A 25,370-nucleotide genomic window follows, 5' to 3' on the forward strand; every position below is an offset into this window, starting at 1 on the left:
TTTCAGACAAAATCTTTTCACATGTTATTTCAATGAAAATTTCAAATGAAAATAGGGTAACAGCCTTCATTAGCTCGTGAACGTCTTGCATCTCTTCTTAATCGGTGGAATTAACAGACTGTAGGCAACAGTTACTTACCAAAAAGTAAAAATGTTGAGAACCCTAAGATCTCAATAAATTGATAATGTTTGCATATTCTAGCTACTGATGACAGATTTAAAGAATTTCATTCACTTTAACTATGAGGGAAGCGAAGCGATGTGTTGATAAACGGAAATCCTCACGAATTTCTCTCAAAGTTCTTTTTCCTACTTTGAATTGGAATAAAGGACTCTGATTTCGTCACCATGAGCTTCAATGCAACACGTAGCAATTCGTCGAAAGAGGGCGTTCCTTCCATTTACGTGCGAAACAGCTTTCATACACCGCAGCTTCTTCCTCATAGTCATGAACATTCGATCTCTCCGCTACCAAATTATTGTCATGCTTGTCTGCATGCACAACAATGTTTTCTCTGATTAATCACATGGTATGCATGATTATTAGCACCAAGTGATGGCCACATCTCATCCAGAGCAAAGTCACAAAGAGACAGCTATGTGCTTAAATAGCAACCAAGACACAAACTTTATACATTAATACCCTGGGGGCAATATTATGCATACTTGAAAGGTACATCTCCCTGGTACAACAAATCAAGGTTCCGCTGTTCGTGCTGATGCAAAATTTCACATTTGCACTTCATACGCACGTCAGTAACGTACTGTCGTTCATAGATAACATATTGATTGCCGTCTATAGAATGCCGAAGACGATAATGGTCTCTTTAAGCCACAACACCCTTTAAGACGTCGGGTCGGTCGTCGATTGTCGACGAGACGTCGGTTTCGTCAAGAATCCTTCCACTTTCCTCGTACATCGACAACGTGCACGTCGTCTCCAAATCACTAACGCGCCTCGAGAATTTGTCCGTCGCGTGGTTGTGCAGGTCACAGCTCATCTCGAACTCGTGCTCGAGTAAGCCGTCTCGGACGCCGAATCCATAATCCATATCTTCGCAGCTGGTTTGATCGATTGATTCGAGTCTGAAGTACACCCGATCGACGGGTTGTATCAGCGACATCGAGCTGCTCACTGAGTTCTCAAAGTCCGAGCTGCCGCTGCTCTTTGAAACAATAGTGTAACCACTCTCGGTACGCTGAAGAATAGTGTTCCGCTTTATAGTGGTTCTCTTCTGGACAATCTCTTCATCCTCCGATGATGAGGACGACGACGAGGACGATGATGACGACTCGAATGTGGTAGGGTCGAGGACATGATATACATTTGATGCCGTGGACTGGTATTGCGGATCGAGATCCTGGTAGAAATGCTCCGATATGCGAGACGACGACGTAGTCTCGTTGGGCTCGTCGGTGAATGATTGGTTCGGGGTCGTCTCTGCCGTCGATTTTGAGAAGTGGACGCTGCGACTGGAGTCGGTAAGGTGTGAGGAGATGTTCGGAAGCTTCGAGCAGGAGTATGGTGATACCTGCCTCCTGGATGTCGGCTTGTGATCCGAGGCAGCTTCGCTGATGTCCGAGTGACTTCGCGATTTCATCTTGCTCATCCGCAGGCTACCTCTCCGGGCAGCTGCCGTGAACACGTTGGACAGCGGCCTCTGCGGCAGGGCAGGGAAAGTTGGCGGCAAATTCCTTGAGTCGTGGGTGAACGGGGTGTGCAGATCCCTCGACAGTGTCTGTGCACCTGGAACGTATCGGATTCCGACGGGTTGACTGTTCGACTTCCTGAACGTCTTCTTCCACTGCTTCGGGGTTTCGGGTTTCACTTTGCTATCCGAAGCACTCCGCTCTTTCGTCAGCAGAGCCGAACCCTTGGCTTTCATCTCGACGAAGCTCTTTCGGAAGGGAATCTCAATCGTGTCGACAACGCGCTTCATGAACGAGCTCCGCTTCTTCAGGTTGAGGAAGAAGTTAGACGGGTGTGACGTCAAACCATCTTTGACCTCGTCGATGGATTCGTAGATGTTTGGCATCGGTCTGCTGGGCAGACTGCACGCCCGACCGGACGGGCGTAACTCGTTGGCCCCACCCAGGTCTGCGTTGAAGGTCTTGATGCCAAGGGTACATGTCGACAACCGAGGCCGATGAGCTCCTGGACCGTGATCGACCGTCAGGCCTCGCGATGTGCCCGGCTCGTTGAAGGGCTCGCTCCTGTTGACAGCCCACGAGTTACGGCTGTGGTCGGTGATGACGATCTCACACACCGAGGAACATGACGAGAGTTGACCGGTGACAGCGTTTCGCTCGGGGGCAGGGCTTCCATGGGTCAGTTTCCGACATTTCCTGAGCAAACGTAAAAGACAAGAAAAATGAATGAAAACAATCACATTGATGAAACACTGATGTCGGTTCAAAAGCCCAAAGTTATGAGAAGAATGATACTCACCTAGATTAATGATTATCAACGCGCCGCCAAGATATTTATGTAAAGACAGAATCGCATGAAATCTCGTAAAAGAAATCGATGTAACGAAGCGGTGAATGAGAGTTTAAACCATTAACATGACAAGAAAGTCTTTCTGGTCAACGACTGAACAGTATAAGAGAAGAATTAATGGTATACTTTTATTTCTGAGAGTATCACGCTAAATGACACCCTGACAGACCAAAAATGTTCAAAGGTCTTAAGACGTCATACCTCTGAGCACACACAATGATAATTCGGGCGATACAGAAAAAAAAAAATATGAATTTGCCTTTATAAACAGACATCCCCACTCAGATGATTTTAATTGAGACGTTTTGTTTGCTTTGTTTCGGAATACAAAGTTTTACACTGTACTGATGTTGATATCTTTCATTAAAATCAATGTATTTGATCTTAAGGTTATTAAATATTTCAACAGACACAGGGAACATGATTATGATCACTAGTTTATTTTAAAAATAGTATGGTATCATAATCATTATCATCATCATTATCGTCATTGCTTTTCTCTTCACTCAGTGTTTGATTACTTACTTTTGCCGTTTGTAGATGACGCAGTGGATGCAAATTGTCAGAGTGCAGATGCAAAGAGCCAGGGCTACAAGCAGCTTGGGTATGCTGGTCGAGTGTCCTGGTACAGACGTGGTGATGAGGATGATAAGAGAACGATATTCATGTGAGTATAATCATATAATATTGACTGGCCTCGAGGGAGATACCAGAAAATATTGCCCAAACTGAAAGCATAATTGCCAGAGTCGAAGACGAGGGCAATATTCTTTCAGTGCGGGAAATATTCATCTGGTATCTCCCTCAAGGCCAGTCAATATCATAATCATTACCTATCCCCAAGGTAAGTAAGTATTTGTGCAATGTATTATTGCATCATCATATTATGGTATCAACAGAAGTTATAACGACCATTTGTAAAATTAAATACATAGCAAAATTAATAGTCTTTCTGGAAATTCTAGGACAAGATCTTGATGCTTTTGATTGCAATTGAATCGCGCTATGTCATGTATGATACACTGAAATATGGTACTGCTTTTTATTATAACAAATTTCGTTCGTCCCCTGACCTCATAAAAGATATACAAAATATTTTTAAAAATATCTTAACGAAATTATCATTTCATTTCATTTATTTCATTTCCAACGAAAATACGATTTGAAGACATTTGAATACACAAATTGCACACAATTAGTATAACATTGTAATGAAGTACAATAGTTGATGCGACTTTTAAAAAACAAATGTGACCCGCTATAACAAAAGGATCCGAAAGTCGGGGTGGGACAATTTTTTGAAAATGACATGACATTATTCCCTTACTCTTCTACTTTGATTTCATATGTAGCAGAACCTATAAAAGTACTCGGTTGCAGAGATATCGATGATTTCATAAGCGCATGTCAAGTGGTTGTGAAAATCAGAGTTTCGAGAAAACCCCCTTCAAAGTTTTCCTTCCGACGCTATCATGATCAAGGGGAGGCAAGAGTTTTCACCGCTTGACAATAGAAGGTACGCTCCTAACGACCTCCGCGATGTTCATTCAAGCTTAGCGCCAGCGGTCTACGCACGACCAATCAGTAATCAGGATGTCACGCACTGACCAATTAGATCACTCCCTCTTTGCTAGGGGCAGAGTCCAGCTGCAGCGCTAAATCCAAATCTTCGGACACGTTTCTGTTACGTTGTCAGTCGGAAAATCATTGCCCACAAAAACGTTGATTTCTTGCCTTTCTTTTTATCATTAGCTTCGAAATTTCGGCAGATGATAGACAAAACATAAGATTACAAAATTATGCCAAAAACAGAAATCCGATTGTTTTGACCAATTTTGATGATGTGACTTCAAACTCGATTTTTCTCTGCTCAGCTGTCAGCGACTTTAGGATCCTTTTGTTGAAGCACGTCACAAATATCGAACCAAAATTGTCTGAAATGGAGCGGACTGGTCCTGCTAAAGAGTGAGGCTTGTAGTCTGTAAGTTTACAGTCTCTTCATAAACAATAACTAACGTATTGCTTAACTAACTAAGCAATTTGAATATAATATGAAAGACGTAAGAGTAGTTTGATCTAGTCTTCCTGCATGAATTTTCCTGTTCTTTTGTTCTTATTGTTTTGTTTTGTTTTTGTTTTGTTTTTTGTAAAACTAGAGAATGATTTCATCAACAGGTCATGAAGAACAGTTTGTGTAATCGTCAACACACATTCAAACACAAAGAAAGAAAAAATGTGACTTTGAATAATATATTATGCCGTCCCCTTTCCTTGACGAGTTCATGTACCAGGAAGGTTTTGTTGAGAGCAGAATGCTGACTTGTAGACGCAGTGCAATGACGATAGTACACTTCAATAGTATTATGTATTATCAAGTAAATATCAGTTACAAGAAACTACATTAGCAATCCGCAATGATATACGCAGTGTTCTGACCTCTGCCGGCTCCTGTCGCGCCCTCTGCGATGACAGTTGGCAGTGTTTGATCAGTAGGCAGAATTAGTTCAGTGGGCAGCGCAGTTCCATCCATGGTCGCAGTTACTGTAAACCAAATAGAAAGATGGATAGACGGATGGATAGATAGATAGATGAATAGAACCATGAATACATGAATAAATGAATGAATAAAATAATGTATGAATAAATAAGTAAATAAACATAGAGAGAGGGAGGGGGAAGGAAACCTTGGCATGAATTCGGCAAGATTGTCTTTCGAGACTTATAACCTGACAGAGGTAACAAAAATTGAAAATTTATTTTAAGAACCCATAAATTGTTTGTAAAGAGTAGAAACGTATCTTTTTTTTCCTGTTTTCTGCTCCGTATAACTTTTCTTTTTGTACTATTGCCCTTATCTCCTACTTCATAATGTTGTAATATCTCGGAAGCATTTAACCGTATTGCACGTCTGCATTTTCCCATTGGCTTAAACTTGCAAAACAGTCAACATTGAACATTATTGTTAATTGCCATCAATTATCTGAAACTAGTATTTCTAAATATTATTATTGTGTTAACTCGTTCCATAATGAATTCTGAAATGCCCATAGACTTAATACACAGGCCACCGGGTTCCCATATGGAACGGGTTAACACGATAATGTTAATATTAACCACATGATTTTTTTTTTTCAGAAGTAGTTACATGCACTTGCAGCTGCCTTTCTTCAATACTACTTACTTTAGAGCAATATCGCGAATAAATGAATTACTAGTGGGTGTTTGTGAACTCATGAGTGGATGGCCCGATAATGTGTACACGAGGTGACACAGGGGCGGGTAAAGGGGCGTGGTCATGTTTTTAAGGTACATAGTGTACTGATGACCGTTAGATATCACTAGCGACTATAAGTGGGAAGAATTTGCCTCGAATTAAAATGATATACACGTCACTCAACGCTCGCTCTCTGGTGAGCGCCGAGCTGAGCGAGTGAGTGGGTGGGTGTGGGTGGGTTGACGCTGGCGTGCACCGAAGTGCGAGGCGACAGTCTTCGAAGCAGCAGGTACGCTAACACATCGGCTATTAACCCACGGAGTGAAAAAAAAAAGAAGAAGATAAAAAGAAAAAAAAAAGAGACTTTAAGAAATTCGAGATAGAGACATTATTTTGAAACTTGTAGACTATATCGGCAAATCCGGGTATTTTTTTTTTTTTTTTTTTTTGGGGGGGGGGGGGGAGGGGTATTTTCTCTTTTAAACTATGGCAATTTAGAATTTTGCCAGGGAGTCGATCATTAATTTTCAGTAGAACTCTCTCACAAAAAAAAAGATTGTCAAGGGTGGAAGAATGAACTTTAAGATGAGCTGTTTTTCTTAAAATCCACAATGTCCGGTATTCGTGGTACGTTTATAATTAGGTGCAAATCAGTGCGTTGTGGGCGTCTTAAACTTTGCTGACGTTCTCAACATCATGTGCTTGCATGTTCTTTTTCTTCATCAGCGTCCAAAAGTCGTTTTGGTGCTCGTAAATAAAATCTGTCTCCTTCTTCAGTATCAAAAGACAGGTGCGACAGATTTTCTCATGTCATTATAATTATTTTGCCAGAAGACAAATGATGATAGATGATAAGAAATTTTACAGGAGAAACCTTATTGAATTAGCAAATGTGAAAACAAACAAACGTCGATACGGACAAGGGATTGGGTGAGTGGAGTCTGTGTATGCAATATTGGGTATGTTTAGAATAATCATATTCCAAGTGCATAAACTAATGAAAATTAATAGTCTTTTACCGTAATCGTATTCCGGTTATGTGTGCAGCATTCTTTCTTCGGCACATAATTTCTTTTTGTCTTTTGTATCAATAGTGTATCCCTCTTTGCTATGTCTAGAGAACTTACTGGTTGTCCTAGGCGTAGTCGGTGACTTCCCGGACGATCTCGCCGTCCGTATCGTGGCCGATGACGGTCTCGACGATCTCGACGGCTTCGTCGGGGCCGTTGGGTGAGGTTGTCTTGGCTTTCCCGGTGGATAGCTCACCGACGGTCGGACGCCTGGCCGCGTTTGAACCGTTGATGACGGCAAGGTTGGGCGGACAACCGCTATGCTTGGCTGGGGGAGGGCGTCTTTAGCGGATTAGGAAAGTACGGGGAGGGATCGAGAGAAATGACAATGACTATAATAATCATTCATTACCATGGCAGACATCAAAGTACGATGGGAATGAAAAAAATTGTAATGACTACATTCATAATGCGATGCATCGCTCCCTGCTGGAAAGTGTCACACAGTGTCACACAGTGTGAAACACAATGTGAAACACATTGTGAAATCTCGAGCGTTTTAGTATTGCGAACACACTGTTATTCATAACTTCACACAGTGTGATATAGGGCATTACTCTGTGAACTCTCTGTGGAAAACCTCAAAACAGTGTGAAATCATCTTTGCACTGGTAGATTTGAGCGTTTTCACAAAGCCGGCAATGTAGACGTATCGTGAACACATTGTGGGACACTGTCTTCTTCCAGCAGGGGCTGCTACCTTGTACATAAATGTAAATGTATAAAAATGCCAACAATAATACATAAATGTGTGTAAACATAGATACACTTAGGCTATAATTATTGTGCATCTCCACAAAGTGAAGATATCAGTTTGCTATCACAGACATCGTATTAGTATGTAGTGATTCAACTTGATTCATTTCTATCCTCTCTTTCATATCCTATCATGCACATAGCTGTCAATCACGTAAATATTGTCTAATTATCGCTTTTTTTACGTTTTCCCCAAATATTCAAGGAGGAAAGAGGATTAATATCAAAACTATGTGTTGGAAAATGATAATATTTAGGATAATAATGATGATGATGACAATAACAACAATAATATTAATGATAACAATGATGATGATGATGATGATGATAATAATAATAATGATAATAATAATGATAATAATAATAATAATAATAATAATAATAATAATAATAATAATAAAAAAGAAGAAGAAGAAGAAGAAGAAGAAGAAGAAGAAGAATGACAACTTCACATGACAAATATCTCAGGAACAGGAGCTAATAATTAGGGGATAAAAACGAATGAATTCATTCAAATGTCTCTAACTTACTCGTGTTCGATCTTCCCTCAGACAGGACAATGTTGTCAACAGCCGCCACCTGACCTCCGGAAGTAATAATCCCTTCAAATATGACCTGAAAGGCGATAATCACAGGTATAAAGGCGATAAGTAGTAACATCAACAACTAAGATGCCATTTTCTGTTAGCTGGTTAGCTTGTTTGTTTGTTGTTGCAGTTTAGAGCAACAGAAACGGAGCGAAAGTTGAGTGGTAGATTTTATGCCTATTCAAGTAGATGTCTGACAGCAGTAGGCCTGCTGCAATCGCTATGACAGAAAACCTAACACTGGCAAGCAAAAGGGAGTGGACGGGTGCGGAGGGATAATGTATATCATCTCTTCGTCATATGTCTCACCTCCCTGGTCATATACCGTTGACCGTGTGTGATCTACTTTTGAAGTCCTATATAGTCCTTCAATCGTTCTATCTCACGCATTGCGTTTGGAGAATGATTGTTTCATGAGTAACTCGTGTCTTCGTGGAGCGATCATATCTGTCATTATACCGCCCATCATGTGACACGTATTGTAGCATATCGCCAATCTTTGGCCAACCGTGTATTGGTTTGGACAACTTCCAAGTGTCCACGACGTCACTCCTGCTACCCATAATTCCACATTCTGGCAGTGTGCATAATACACTTGTAAGAGCAAGATCTCCGCCTTGCGTGCAGATTTCCCAGACAGCCTCGTCGAAGCATCGGATTATAATGGCAAGGGTACACAAACAGCGATTAATTCTGTCCTTCCGATGATTATGAACATGTGAGTCTAATGACGTTGAGTGTCTAGAAAATATTGGAAGCATTTGACCTAAAAAATATCGAAATATGATTATCCCGCGCTAAGAGCTGAAGTTTCCTAATCGCAATGATAACCTCTGTTGGAAATCCTGGCGGTAAGAAACTGTAGGCCTTTTCATCAGAAACATGCAATGTGTGGAACCTTTGACGGACGAGACGAAATAGAACATGCCTTGTAGCATCCACAACATCTGTTACTTCGATACAGTTTGCACCTGTGCTGTTGAACAAGCAAAGTGCCAATCAAGCTCAGTTCCAAACCTTTTTTTCTTTAAATATCCTGATCTCCTCATTGTCTAAAAAAGTTTCTACATTATTATGCTTAGATGCCATTTTTGTTTCATTTGGACACAAAAAGAGATACATAACTAAACAGACTGTACCTTTATTTCTCCTTGCGATTTGTCTGTTTCTATTAGCTTCTAAATGAAATGTTAATCTTCTTGTTTATGTTATTAGAGGGTTATTTTCTCCACAAAAAAAAAAAAGATCATGACACTGACAGACGAGATTACAGATTAAACAACGACAATCAATTTCCGGCCAGATGCTGGTCAATATAGTGCAGCCTAAAAAAATTTAAAAAAAAATCATAAATTTGGAATTCAGAGTTACGTATACATACATATATATATATATATATATATATATATATATGTATAATTATATATATATATATATATATATATATATATATATATGTGTGTGTGTGTGTGTGTGTGTGTGTGTGTGTGTGTGTTTGTATATATATATATATATATATATATATATATATATATATATATATATTTTAAATTTATATACATTCTACACAGGTATAATACTCATTGCACCTGTGCAAAAAAAAAAATAATAATAATAATAATAATACCTGCCCCGTTGACTCTAGATTCTAATAGCTTGCAATGTAAATGGTTTTGAATTCGTGCCATATTTTGAGTATTCATAGCCGTGTTTGTCAGAGCAGTAAGTTCCAAGAAAACTGATGTCTTTTATCTATGAATAACCTTTCAACGATCGCTATTCTTGTCGCATCTTATCAAGGTGATCGCGTTTGAGCGGGAAAACAGTTTGTTTTTGTGGGCCGCGTAGATTTCGCATCATTCTTATAATTAGTTGTAGCGTTGCTCGTTGCGCCATGACGGTGGAAGTAGTTGGATGCGTCGCGGAATAGCTTGTTTTTATTGTTAAGTAGTTAATCAGCCGTCAGATTGAAAAAAGAAGAAGAAGATGAAGAAGAAGAAGAAGAAGAATAAAGAGGAACTGTGCTACCACGTGAGGAGTGAAAATATCATCAACACCGGCTGTAGCTATCGAACACTTGACAACTCGAAGATATTCTATCGCGAGAAGTGGATGTGATTTTTGGAATACTCGCAGCCGATGACAAGCGCATATTTTGTGTTATCACGGCCCCCGGGGACCCCGGTGAAGGAGCTGCATGCGCATGGTATTTCGGGACAAGATCTGGCGGACTTCCTTGACAAGCAGCTACTAGTAGTTGGTTTGATCAAGAGGGTTACCCGGGGAGCTGGTGCCTCCCTGGTTTAAATGCAGAGTGGTTATCGGGAGCAGCAAGGCAAGGCTGAGCCGGGCTGTGATATGACGAGAACCATCTGAAGAGGGTACAGCTATCTATTTTTTTTTTGTTTTATTTTCTTCGCTATCACATCAGGGTCGGTGAAGTCCTTTTCTTAACCAATTTAGCAATCGGGCTTATCAATACGGTCAAAGCCACGAGTGTCAAGCAAATCCGTATAGAACAAATTCACAGATACCATTTCACAGAAGACGGAGGAAACTAGGAGTGTATTATACGTAATTGACAAACATGTAATTACATGATTGGGCTCAAATCTACTTTATCAAAGATTTAACCTATAATGTGCAGAAGCATACGCGGTGAAACAGTACAGATACATGACGTATGTTAATAAGACAACATGCAAGCGTGTCTTTTAGCAATTATTTGCGCCTTATCTGTGTAGGCGTTACGTTTATCAATAAGCTGTGTGTACTATTTATGTATATTGTGATATCTATAACATTTTTGTGTGTCCATGTTTCCGCTTACTGACTTGTTATTTACATATGTATAGTACGTTGGCTATTTAAAGAAGTTCAAAACAGGAAAATGAAACTATCTATTTAATTGAACGACAGATATGTCTGTGAGGAACATAACCACCTCTCATTCTCTTCTCTCTAATAAGACCAAATTGGATAATGTTCACGAATCTGTGTGAGCGATTGTAGCTGTAGCTATAAGTCATGACTATTTCTAGCTGGCTGGTGGTTCAGATGTTTGGGACTCATTTTCCCTAAGACACTGATTGTAATCACTCGATAACGGTTAATGCCAAGGGCCAAGCACAACTGAGAGATGCTACATAAATTTCTTTAAATGTCAAAATCGGTGCAACGCATAGAGAGGTAGCAACACTGACTTTGCCTCATACGAAGATTTGCGTTTATAGGGATAGGTTTATCACAACATCTGTGTAGAGCAGTGGACTCTGCCAAAAGCAGCATGTGATTTTTGACCCCAAAAAAGTTTTAACTAGCATCATGACAAGAAGAAGAAGCAAGTATGAAATGCTTGTTTAAAAATCTAGTAACAATAATATCCACGCCACAACACACGTGCAAAACCGTTCTAAAAGTATACACTGCCATACAAAGTGTGAAAATAAACAACAATATTTGGATTATCTGCGGTCATTCCCCCTCTTCCCACCAACACTTTACGTCAGAGGACATTCTCCTGAGGTTGACAATCTCCTTTATCGCGCTTGTTCAACAGGTTATGTTAATCCTTCCCGAATCCTGGATGGCTGTTTTTAGAACAGCGTTTGAGACAAATCTAGATGGGTCAGATCTATAAATGGGTGTGGAAAGCCATCACCGACGAACGCCTTGTCGGTGAAATCAGATTGTCGATGGCACAGCGATAACTCCTAATCAATAGCGGAGGAATACTGGCCGGAAAAAGGGGTATACCTGCGATATATTGGTTTGCTCTACACCCACATGGCAAATGTCTGTACGTTTCTGTAATACGGGCAATCTTCGCTTTAGTAGAAGGTGCTTACAAGATTGGGAAACAGCTACAAAGAAAAAATAATATCTATGCCTGTCTACATTATCATCATTTAACAATACGTAAACGAAAAAAAAAAATGAGAACAATTGAACAAAAAAGTGGCAAATAAATACAAAGGGGTAGGGGTGGGGAGAGACGTAAGGAACGAAATTTTGATTTGTATAATGAATTTATTGTTGACTGCCTTAAGGAATCTGCGAACGTTCTTCAATAATATTAGTACAATGAATCGTTCAACGTGGATTCTATAAGGAATCAAATGCTGGTTCGCGAGCAACTTCGGGACCGAAGTCTTTAAGTTCCGGAAAAAAACCGACAACAAACCGGTATAATATAATCTAATTTTACGTCAAATGCTGCTACGTGTTAAGGCGATTAAAAAGGAATTAAGAAGTTAAAACAGATACTGAGTTTATATAGTCAATTTGTTCTTTTGGGGTTTTACTTTCCGGTTTCCCTCTCTTCCTTTCCCCATTGGCCCTATGTAATCATTAGTTTATTTGAAATTCAGGCTACTAGTACCCCGACTCATAGACCTATATCATACGTAAATTAGTCATCCCCGCTAAAGCAGATGACATTAATTATACAGCACTGGTAGTGTGGAGTTCAGATTTGAATCACTACTTGCCATTTTCGTTGACATTTTAATCTAACTGATGTTTTGAGCTTAAGTTACTGGGTGCCATGACAGACACGTTGGGAATCCTCATACTATCTTTAGTGCCATTCATATTTACGATATGTTGTGCTTACTTTATAATATTGGCAGAGCCCCCACCCCTACATGTAAGGCAAAGGAGTGATAACAGTATCTTGAATCAAAAGAAAACAACTAAAATAATACATTAAAATCAATCGGACGATTTCAATGGATCATTTTCATATATTATACCTAGACTTGACTCAATACAAAAATGTTAAATCGTACCATAATAATAATATTATTATGGTACGATATTATGACAACACATATACCTACACAAAGCAATGATAGACATGAAGCGGATTGTGAAATTTCGTAATTCTGCTTTTACTCATTTAAAAAGCCCTGAAATGTTTATTTCTTGTTCTTTACCCGCAATTCTTGACCAGTTGATTGCCTACCATTATTTATCTACGTTTATGCGGAGCATCATAGGATACAGGGGCCGTATTCTGAGAGCTTATTAAGTGTCTGATTAGCACTTAATTACCGAATTGGTATTCTGAGAGCATGATTAAGTAGGGGGTATATTAACTACCATAGCAACAAGCGTTTTGGCGGGAAGGACCTACGCGTTCGCGCGTATCAATGCGCGTGCACCTCTGAGAGGACTTAATCACAGAGTTAATTACGAATCGGTATTCTGAGGGTGTAATTAAGTATGAAAGTTAATGGAAAACTTAATGATACCAAAGAGTGTCATTAACTACTCCGATATCACGCAATACATCGTGTTTTCTCTGCCACAACGATGCTTACCGTCTTCGGTAACCGAGGAGCGGTTGAATGTTGTTATCGTGGTATCCGTAGAATTCAGAGAAAAAAAAAAGAAATATAGCCGATCTTCGATGAATTTTGTCATTTTATGTGAGCAAAGAGGTTGAGATCTTCGCGTGCGTAGGTGAGGGGTTGTAATCAAATACCGGAGTGTGCGCACGGAGCTCTTGGGTTGTAATTACAGGGGGCGTGGAGGAGCGCGCATTGAAGGCATATTTGCGCGTATAGTCATCATTTTGGCTTCTAACAATGCGTGTGGTTGGATGGAATAACAATTAGATGGGAGGGACCTAAGATAATTACAGGGGACTTAATCATACCTTAATTACGTCCTCAGAATACCGATTTTGCCCATGATTAAGGGCCTATTAACTTCACGACTTAATCACGAAGTTAATTACAGACTTAATTACGACCTCAGAATACCACCCCAGGAATAAGTTTGTAATTGATATTGTTAAAGAGTTGGCTTTGATTCTGCGTCAGATCTAAACCATGTAATAATATATATAGTTCATGGAATTCGTCTGTGCTCTATTTCATTTCTGACCAGCGTTTGATAGCTGATGAGAATTAAAAACGGAGCAATTATTAGACGAATTACATGCGTGGAGGCAATGCAATGGTAAGGGAAAGCTGTATTTCATTCCTCGAAACTTTCTCGCTCCCTCTGTCTCTGCATCTTCGTACTATTTTTAGATGAAAACAAGTTAGAGAAACCGTGACTAAAATCAGCAAGGTCAGTTTACGTCGCGGTCGCTCGGTGGACTTGATTTCATTTTACGTCAGAGATATCCGGTATTTCCGGAAGGGCGCCAATTCTCGGCCCGAGCCCCGCCAGGTCGGAGAACTGCTACAGATTCCCATCGGCCTGTTGTCTAGGGATAAGACAGCGCAGCAACAATGCCCCCTGGATACAGTAGTAAGCGCTTCTCGTTTCATATTTCGCTGCGCGCCGCGCTCGCTTGTACATGCACGTTTCGAGCCTTATCTTGGGTTTGCTCGGCCACGCCGTATGCAAAGCATCAAGTAACTGTTATCGTAAACTACGGCGTGCTAGGTATCCACGATGCGTTAACGTCACGACCAAAAGAAATGAAAAAGAAACAAACAAACAAACAAACAAAAACATGATTTTCTAATTCCTTGGGGTAAAGGCGGTGCCCGCTGGTCATATATCTAAATTCAGGGCATGTTGTGATGCTCATCTGTTACACAAATGCTGCATGGCTTCGCCCTACCGCGAATACACTTTGCGAATCATGCGTCAGATTTTCAACGCCTCCGCTTCTATGGCCTATTTATGTAAACATGCCTGCATGGTTTAACTTCAGAAGGGGTATCAAGATATCCTATGTAATCAACATGAAAAAACAAAACATATCATTTTATCTAACTTACTAATTATCTAGCTTCAAGTGATTAAATTCATTTTGTTCAACATAATGGAAACTTTAGGTGCTAAAGTCAGTCTCATTGTTTTACATGCCATTGATGAATATGGAATAAGGGACTCTCATAGATACTTAGATAGAGATATTTTACGTCTGATTTTCTTGTCCTTTTCTCATATTCATTGTGATTCTTAGGATTTTGATATTTTGCGTTTGATTTTCTTTTTCTTTTTTTCATATTCCTTCTGTTTCACAAGATTTGTATTTTCTTCTGTTTTGGTTTTTATTTGGTGCGCTTTTTGGAGGGGGAGGGTTTTTTGTTTGTTTGCATATCATGAACAAAATAGAGACTGCTAAATCGAGGGAACCACCACCACAACATCTCGCTGCAGCTAAGGCCTGCAGGAACCCGCGTACTGAGCGGGCTTAGGCCTGGATGTCATCGCTTCGCAGGAATTACGTAAAACGACTCGACACCGACACGCTCGCATTGCCGTAAATGCGGCGTGCACCGGATCGCACGACCTCCCTCTGCACTTTGTGGGGGAAATCCCCCCACCCCCTCCCACAAACACAAACACACACACACACGCACACACACACAAAATCGACTGGTAACGGTTTTAACGGTTTGGGATGTATACGCATGTGTCAACATGGAGGAATGCTTCATGACAACATTCTTTATCTACAGTCAAAAACTGTCAACAGAACGCGAGTGATCTTGACGCCTTAAAGAATGATTCTTTAAGGAGCAGACACCTCTCACATCGTGCGTAATGTTTTTCCAGTGTAATTCGTCTTTCCGTGCGACTTTCTATACCGCATCCAAATAAATAAATAAATAGATTAAACAGTCTTCACTGGTTTCTAACGTTTCTGTTCGCTGAGCAAACACACATGAATGATAACGTGTTGGCAAATATACATCGTCTGTAATGCATTCCCAAAACCACGGCATTTTACCTTACGCACGGAACCATGTATGATCTATGGTCAAAAAGATACTCACACTAAACGTATCGGCACACTGGATTGGTAGAACCACACCCACCCACTCTCCGTTCTCGTCGGACATGGGCTGGTTTGTCGATCTCCATAGCTCCTTGTTTTGGCAGCCTTAATAGACGACCAAGGATCATAAAAATTGGGGATGAAAATAACACCAAACAACGGTGAATACGTATTTTACAGCAATTTCAAAGTCCGAACAATCAATGCTATGCGATATCCTCCCAAAATCACTGAAGTTCCCACATATAATGGAAGGATATACATTATTGACTCTAAATATTTAAAGCACGTAATGGAATACCTGCAAACAACGCTTCTCTATACCCCCCCCCCCCATTAATTCAACAACTATCTTTAATAATTTTGGTTTCCCCTTTCCTTCAGTTTTCCATACGATGAATTCTACATGATGATCCCAAATTACTGTTCCAGAAGATTAAATTCACGACTTCACGATCTACCGTAGAAAGCAGACGGAAAGATAAACACCCAATGAACATGATTATCTTGCAACGAATTGGAGTGAAGATAAGTCACCACGATCTCTTTTTTTTTCATATGACGCTCTTAGAATTACACAAACAAGAGCAAGTTTGCAAGCAGTAAAGATGAAAATTACTTTTTTTTTAATGTCTCTATAATGTACCAATTTAAATTTGAATGGTTGTAGTCGAATTTGTTACCATCACTATCATAATCTACTTCATTTACGACAACAGCATCAACGAATTATGATATACCAGTACATTGTTATCCACGTGTATTTATCATTTTAGCGTAGTAGCTTGAAAACAAACAAACAACAAACAAACAAACAAACAAACGAACAAACAAACAGAAATTCTGGTCTTGGGTGAAAATCGTTTTCATGATTACCTCTGATACGTATCTCTGGTAGCAGACCGTCGTTCGATTTCGCCTTGGTCTCCCAGATGTAATAGTAAAAAGAGAGAGTCGCCACTCGGCTGGAGGCGTGCATGTTGGCAAATACCCTGATGCTCTGCCAGCATCGATACGCGCACGTGATCCCGGCGTAGTAATCTGGTTCGAATTTCAATGGGATATATAACAATTATCTTTTTCAGTGAGCAAGACCATTGAATATCAATTATCTAGTTCATTTGGAGTGCCTCCCTACTCTATTAAATGAATGAATAAATAGATAGATAGATAGATAGATAAATAGAGAAATAAACAAATAGATAAATAAATAAATAAATAAATAAATAAATAAATAATTAAATAACAAATAAATGAATAGATAAAAAATTATTAAATAATTAATTGAATGAATAAATAAATAAATATAGCCAAACCTTAAATGTTTTCATGGCTACGTCAATGTAATTGCTATATGATACGTCTTTGTAATTGCGTTGCCGATTATCGAGTATGTTTGTCAGCTCGAGACCACCTTCAGAGTTCCCTCCTTTCGTACTGGCCATGATCAAAATATGAAACCCATTCAAGGGCTTACTTGATGTACCTAAACTGAATCAACATCAAACGCGTTATGATCAAGTATAATGGAATTCAAAATGAGAGTATTTTTTTATGGGAAAAGACATCTTTCTTTTGTTTTTACTGTAAAAAAAAATTACAATGAGAGAGTAGATAACAATTCGATGCGAAACACTGCCTGGGTTACAAAGTGCAGGTGTATGTACATGTCGGGGCAAAGTTCTAATCTATTCCAGGGCACTGCAGAGGCCAGCCCTATAATCACCCTTGGGATATGTGTATCTCGAATCAATTTTGGTCCCACTCCGACAATTATTCTCCTTCCCCCCAATTAGGACAGACTTATCGTTGATGCCCGCCTAGCATGGCCACCTGCACAAGCTTTAGAAGAGTTGATGAAGTTGTACTGCAGTTGTGGCTATCAGATACACACGTTTTGTCAGTTTAAGTGGATTTAATCACTTTGTTCCACGGGAAAATGTCATATGTACTTGAGTTGACGAAGGCCGTGTGGGACATATAGAATATAATTTACGGCGGAAAATGTAAGATAATCCTCTCACACATGAAACATATAAAAGAAAGTAACAAGATAGAGAGATGAAAAAAAAAAGGACCACGATGAAGACATTGAGTCATAGCTTCATCCCACCCACAGATAATAGAGAAAGTCATTTCTAGTTCGTTTCAATTGAAACCATCCGGTGACATCCCGTCTCATCCCTGATTGTGTTTGACTAGACTGAGGAGAGGAGAACGTGCGCCAACACATTCTTTTGACCCCTCGAGGCGCTTTCCTGCTTCCGTAATCCCAGATTATACAACCTCGCACCCAAGAAACTGAGCAGCGACCTGACACGACAAAGAACTTGGACACTCTGCACAGGAAACGCAGCACGCCATCAATATTTGTAAAATTTGTCAAAGTTCCTAGGTTATCTTGTATAGACGCCTTACAGGCGCGGTGAGGAAAATGGCTAATTTGGTTCCAGCCACTTCGACGATTACTTCTCATCATGTTGCATCTATTCTAAAACATCACCAATAACAACCAAAACAAGTCCACTTAGCGACACAATACCCAGTTGATTCTTATCTTGATTTCCTTTCATTTGCAATTGCCAAAACCTCTGTAAGCAATGTGACAACAACCACTTTTGATTCTGAATAAAAATTCGTTTATCATAATGAATAAAATGGTCCCATAACAAAAAAAAAACCCACAAAACCACAAAACAATCAACGTATAATGATCAATATTACAGAATATTTGATATCACTTTCTTTTCATCAATCCTTTGGCATCTTTTTGATTCTTAAGAGAAAAGCAAAACAAGCGAAAGTTTAGATATAAACGAAAAATACAGAAAAAATCTTGTCACTCGAACTGATCTGGGAAAGAAGAATTATATAGCGGAAAAGATTTTAACCTTTCACAATCACTGAAAACCATGCTGCATAAAATGTCAATGAGATTTTTTAGGAGCTGATCCTTAAATGGGTTAAAGGAACCGGATGATGAAGAGGTCTTACCTTTGCTCTTTGGAGCTCTGTATATTTTCCATCCCTGCTGGTCGACCCCCGATGGCGATTGTGCCACGATGGTCGGATGGCACTGCAGGGCGTTGTTAAACGTGCAGTACTGTCGCCCTGTGTGTAGATGAATGGAAAACATGAAAGGGGTTGTTTCAGAGCTAAAAACGGTGATCATTGTGGGGATCATAATTTATAGGAGAGAAGACAAACCGATATACACATACGCGAGCACAGAGTTAATATACCCATGTATCCGCATGTGTGCATATATAAAATTAAATAATTATATAATAATAAATATGTAATCACATATCATATGATACTACCAATATATCATTTGTGCATAGAGCATTTGCACATCTGTAATACATATAAGTAGTTTATTTTGTATATATTTTAGGCATACAAATAATATGTACTAATATCTATTACAGATATACAAATTCTTTATGCTTTATGCACGAATGAATTGATAGTATGATATGATATGTTTATTACAGGTGAAAGCATAGAAAGATGAAGTTGGAATCGAATCAATGCTTGGAAGAAGTTTCAGTACACTGAGAAAAAAATACATGTTGATATCCACCCCTGTTTCAGTGTAGTTCAATTGTCATCATTTCTTTTTATCCTTGTTACCATCATTTTTGCTTAAAGGGTGTATTATCATGCAAGGTGAGCGATGCCCACGTAGACCGAGTGACGCATAGGTCTATAATGACAACGTAGGTGGAGATTAAAAATATTACAACTAGAACAACACAGATTAGTTTATAGAACATATCCCTGAGGGCTGATGACAGCCCCCATACCGCCCCTTGGATCATTCTGCTTACATAGGCGCGACCTCACCTCTCCAAAACTTGGCAGCTTCACCTCAGCTCTGCATGCCGCCCACCCTCCCACCCCAACCCCTTTCTGCATACACCAGCAGAGGACAGATCAATTAGCGACTCATCTTCATTAAGGTCGAAGGGAGAATAGCGGAAGTATTTGTCTGATCATTTCATCGTACTTATCAATTAACGAATCTCCACGCGCAGTGATTGTTACAGGTAGAGCTTAGCGGTTCGGCCAGCAGTGGGGACAAGGATTTTACGGGACAGAATCCATTTGTCCCTGGTCAGCTACAGATGGGTGAAATGTATCAATGCTTGCCAGTTAACGTTCGAGAGTGCAATGAACTCCACGAGGGCATTAAAACATATTGCACGAACGCCTAATGTATCGTATGAAGAATGTGCTACCAACGCCATGTATAATAACTATACATGATAATGGACAAAATATGCAGTGGTATACATCTCTGTCAGTGAAATAATGCGATACAATAATTCCGACAAAAACAAGTTACTAGTAATTTGAAATGTAAGTCAAAATCAGTTTTGTCCTATGTACATTGTATATCTATTCTACATTCCTATATGCTGTGCTGCCTTTCAGACTGGCATCAAGGTAACTAACTTAAACTAATTTTTCGTATGTCTTTGAAACTGCCAGAATGTAGCAACATAGTTTCTATGATTGCATACAAGTTGTTGTTGTTGTTGTTGTTGTTGTTGTTGTTGCTGCTGTTGTTGTTGTTGTTGTTGTTGTTGTTGTTGTTGCTGTTGTTGTTGTTGTTGTTGTTGTTGTTGTTGTTGTTGCTCCAAACAGTAATAAAGGCCTGGGATCATTGAATTGGTTATAGTTAAGTATGCAGCAAAATATATCGGAAAGCCACATAAGCGTCACGTAAACCCAACATTGTAGGTCAACGACCTCTCTGTGGAAAGTTGTATAATTTTGAAGCTTTACAAACACGTTGTTGTGGATATGCATCAAACAACAGACACACTGAATGCATGGATCATCAAATAATAATTATGAACTTATTCGGCAGGGGATGTAGTTCATACTTTTCTTTCGAACACGAATGAACCTAAAGGGGTTTAAGTGATTAATTTATCATGAGAATGAGTATAGATGTACAGCACCACCTGGACATGAGTTTTAAAATTGTTTATCAATACAATACAGATATAGTTCATATTCTGAAGGGAATCAGCGCTGATTTAAGTGAAGGCTCTCCTATGCTAAAATGTCGCCGCCAGATATCATGTGATATATTTAACACATATCATCGAAATAAGAGCAAATATTGCAATTCGTCGTTCCAAACGTTCAAAATAACACTTTGAGCGTGAGGTGTTACACCATGAAGATCAATAGAAGATTGAATTACTCCAGTTGAACCCTTTCTGTTCTTTGAGTTCCATTGGCACAGAAATAAAACCTATGGCGTTGATACAGTGCCATTCTACTTAAAAGGCAAGTCCATTTATGATCTTTAGGTTCTTCAAATATCATTGGAGTATCTGAATATAAGAACGACCCAAGTCCATGAAAGACCATTTCGAATAAACTTAAAAAGACTTCATATCTTTTTATTTGTCCAATAATGTTCTATTTGTGACACTGCATCTCAAAACACACAAAAAGTCGCCAGACATGAATGTTTAGTTAACACCATATTCTGAAAGAGAAGACTTTAAGCTTTACAATGATGTATAACTCAAATCAAATGGACTCTCCTAACCTATCTAAATATTGGAAAGAAAGCACAAACTCAGGATAAGTATGAACTGAGAAAAGAGGCTCTGAAGTACAGTGTCTATTCAAGCGCTTAATCTTTACCAAACCCTGCTGGCTGTGCGATGAATGGAACAAAAAACAAGAAGTAAACCACCAGAGTAACAACAATGAAGGGATTACTAAATCAAACTGAAATTAACCATGCCTCATTAACACATTCTGTCCATAATCAATGCCAACTTTCAAGGCAGTAGCACTATCCTTTCAAAAGTTATTAGAGTTGAATGTGAAGAGTGTGGACAAGGTTTTTCAGACATAAAAAAGGATTCTAAAGACACACCTAATTAGACTATTCTACCAAAAATGTTCGAGATAAACTGCTAAAAAAACACACTTTCCCGCCCGTTTTATGATACCAAATTTTAGCATAATGTAAAAGAAGACCCGCTCTTTCAGAAAATATGAAAAATTCAAGTTCGGCTAGGTTGACCCATTTCACTTATTTTCAGTCCTCACGCAAAACCAGTGTGTGCGACTTTATGTTCGTTTTGAGGTGCACGGTCACATTTAACTGTGATGGGAAGGCAACATTGTATATACAAATTAGAACATATATCATTATGACAATTAACATTTACATTAATTGTGGAGAGGCCATTTTGGGTGATGGACTTGGGTCGTTCTTTGAATCATATGGACTTGGGTCGTTCATTCTTACATTAATATAAGATTTAACTCATTCATTTCAGGCACTTCCGGGGGTAATTAAGATTTATCATTTATACACAAGATGAGTCCATGCATAAGCTACAATTTATCATGTCAAACTGAGTTTGGCCAAAAATTGGACTTGGGTCGTTCTTATATTCAGGTCTTCATTGAATAATAAGTTATGGGAACGCGTCGAGATTCGCACGAGAAAGATTAGTGATCTTGTTATTGGTTTAAGGGGATGCCGATGGAATAATCTCGGCTGCTGAGGTGCTGGGAAGGATGAAGCCATTAGCACACCGTATTGAAGTCAGTGCTGATGTCACGGATAATTTGGATTCAGAGAAACAAATTACAGGGTACGTACTATCAAAGCTTAACACACACATGCACACACGCACACACACACACACACACACACACACACACACCCACCCACGAACACGTAATATGGTTCCATGGACGCAATAGTCGGCCCCTCATACCACACAATAGACCCTATGCGTTTCTTAGTAAGCCTAAGGAAAATTGAATAAACAAATAAAAGACACAGGAAACGGTAAGAATTACTGCCCGCCATGACATAGTTATGGAAGAAAACAGAAAAAAAAGAATTATATAACCAGGGAAATAGTATATTAGCGAATGATACAGTCAAGCGTGCAGGGGATTAAACATCATTTTACAATATTAAGTCCTTTGAAATCGCTTGATTATTATACCAATATTACATAAAATGTATACTATGTGATGTATGATATACCATCTATAGATTTTATATACTTTATTATTATTGTAGATTCATGATGGATATATATAACCTACATGATTGTAATCATAATGAAACATTAAGCCTGATAAGTGCAACAGGGTAACCGCATTCTACTGTTCCCCTTTGCTGATACCCATGGAACTTTTCATCACGCTTACAGTTTCATCATAACTTCCTTATATGATTACATTTCCGTCAAATTGAGGCAGGACAGGACTTTAAGTCCTTTCTCAGCAACATGTCTTGAGTATCTTCCCCGGAAGTGGTTCGAACATTCCCAATAAATTATCTCTAAGGTCGATTACATAATCGTCCACGACCCAGTATTCCATGAACCGAGAAGAACGACAAAAAAGAAAGAAAAGAAAAGAAGGAAATGGAATATATGCATGGTGGTTGTAAACGGGAATTTAAGGTTGTGTTATGTTTTCTGTGGGTTTTTTTTTTTCAGAAAACAGACCACATAAAACATTATTACTAATTTTCCTATTGTGTCTCAACAAGCTATAATCAGATGAACACTTGCTTTCCCAATAATTATCATGAGATAGAATTATTCTAAAAGCAAATAGTATAACCATGAAAACTAAAAAATATTATGCAAGTAAAGGTTGGATTTGAATTACGTTAAAATTAAAGTTTAATCAATTAACGTTTGGCACGATGAATTTATGATATTGATATTTTTCTTGTAATGAAATTCCTTATGTACATCCTTGCGGAGACAGATCACACATGACAATGTGTAGCTCTTTACACTTTTTTACGCTTAGATAATTCGCATAATCAAACCAGTACCGTTGTTTGTTAAAAAAAGCTTCAGTAGATATAAGTTTGGTATGATTTTTTACTTTTGGTATGAAAGAAGGTTTTGTTTTTGTTTTTTGGTTTGTTTGGTTTTTTTACGTAGATTCCATTTATGCCTTCCATTAGTCAGTTGTTCAAGAGCTGACAGGATTTTCTTGAGGCTACTAGGCTTGACTCCTGAGGCTCACGCTTGAAAAATGTAAAAAATGGAAACAACCCACACACATTAATGTTAAAGTAAATTAGAAACAAACAATTTAATAGACTGACAGGGAATGAACAACAACACAACACATTGGAAGTAATGGCTACATGAGAGGTCAGCTACCTTTTTGACTTCAGGTTGAGGCTCCCGCCAAACCTCACCTGCGGTTTGGACCGAAACCCAAGTGTAGAAATCACCTTGTTTGTTTGGCATTCACAATGCAAATCGCATCTGTTTTCTTCACCTACAGCCTTTGTTTTGGTCGCTTCATCGCCTTGATCGCCACGTTCAACCCTTCCCGACCTACGGGTAAAAGGAAAACCGCCGAAAAAAGAAAAAAGAAAAAAAGAAGTTCTCCAGGGGATTTTTCGATCTTGAAGCTGTCGGAGAGATCGGGTAGACGATGAATTCCGGCATCGCCAACAAACTATTGTCTCGTACTTTTACTTTCAAATGTATTGCGAAATGCCTCGACGTGGCATGACGGTACGAGTCTGTATGATCGTCTTCTTCTTTGACAGTGACCACAATCGTCAAAAGGGATACGATAGCACGTTATAATCACCGGACTATTGCTGGTGTTGACAAGATGTACACCTATATTAACACTCAAAGTCGTCACTTTAATGAAGGAAATTATGGTTTAAAGTATCTCAAGACCTCGCTATTACGTGAATATGATTGCGCAATCTCTGCTCTTGTTTGTAATTTTTTTTCTCTTCAAGTTTAACATTGAAGTCACAGATAGTGACGTCATTATATGAAAATGCTAATTCTAATTCTCAAGTTTACGACGGTCTTTGCGTGTAGGGTTATGCGGAAATTCGTCAAGTTTTTAATTCGATTCCATTAAGAAAGGATATTGCTGCACTGCATGTTGGGGTACGTATGAGCTCTTAGTGACACAAGAATTTTGGTTTCAATGATATAATTTTCTTGTGCTTATCCCTGTGTATGGTATTCCTGTGTCTGTGTACGTGTGCGCGTCTGTTTGTTTGTTTGTTTCTGCGCTTGTGAGTGGTATGGTGTCAAGAAGATACGTGCATAATACTCTACGAATGCAACGATCCATAAGCTGGTACAAGCGTAATATAATAATTATGATTTTGCCCAGATATCTCAAATATCCAGCATTAAGAATGATAACATCATTATATCAATCAATATATTATATTGGTGCATTTTTTTTATCTCTTTTTCTGTACATTATTTTCACTGAAGAATTCGGCCCAAACGTAAGCCATTGGGGAGTTTCCAAAGCCGAACCCATGCTTGGAGGGGCGAGGAATTCTTTGCCGAGACATTTCCTGATCTCATCTTCCGCCAGTTTGCGTGAATCAGACCCGACATTGTGACGTTTCTGACCCGAATCAAATCTAAAATGCAATTTTGACATTCTACCGCCTTAACGGTGTACGTGTTGTTGA

The 25,370-nt window shown here is 39.1% G+C and overlaps 1 protein-coding gene across 1 annotated transcript; it reads right to left on the reverse strand.

Moving 5' to 3' along the window:
• Nucleotides 1-827: 827 nt before the first annotated feature.
• On the reverse strand, nt 828-25,293 carry LOC139709212 (uncharacterized). The gene is made up of 10 exons (XM_071621162.1): nt 25,210-25,293; nt 19,711-19,792; nt 18,872-18,988; nt 16,754-16,918; nt 15,876-15,982; nt 8,071-8,155; nt 6,842-7,066; nt 4,937-5,041; nt 3,026-3,122; nt 828-2,346 (listed from the first exon to the last, which is right to left on the reverse strand). The coding sequence occupies exons 1-10, from the start codon at nt 25,291-25,293 to the stop codon at nt 828-830; spliced, it is 2,586 nt and encodes an 861-aa protein (XP_071477263.1).
• Nucleotides 25,294-25,370: the final 77 nt, after the last annotated feature.

Source organism: Diadema antillarum, unplaced genomic scaffold, assembly GCF_040938485.1.
Source record: "Diadema antillarum isolate AM-2024a unplaced genomic scaffold, OU_Dant_1.0 seq00001413_RagTag, whole genome shotgun sequence".
Taxonomy (NCBI): domain Eukaryota; kingdom Metazoa; phylum Echinodermata; class Echinoidea; order Diadematoida; family Diadematidae; genus Diadema; species Diadema antillarum.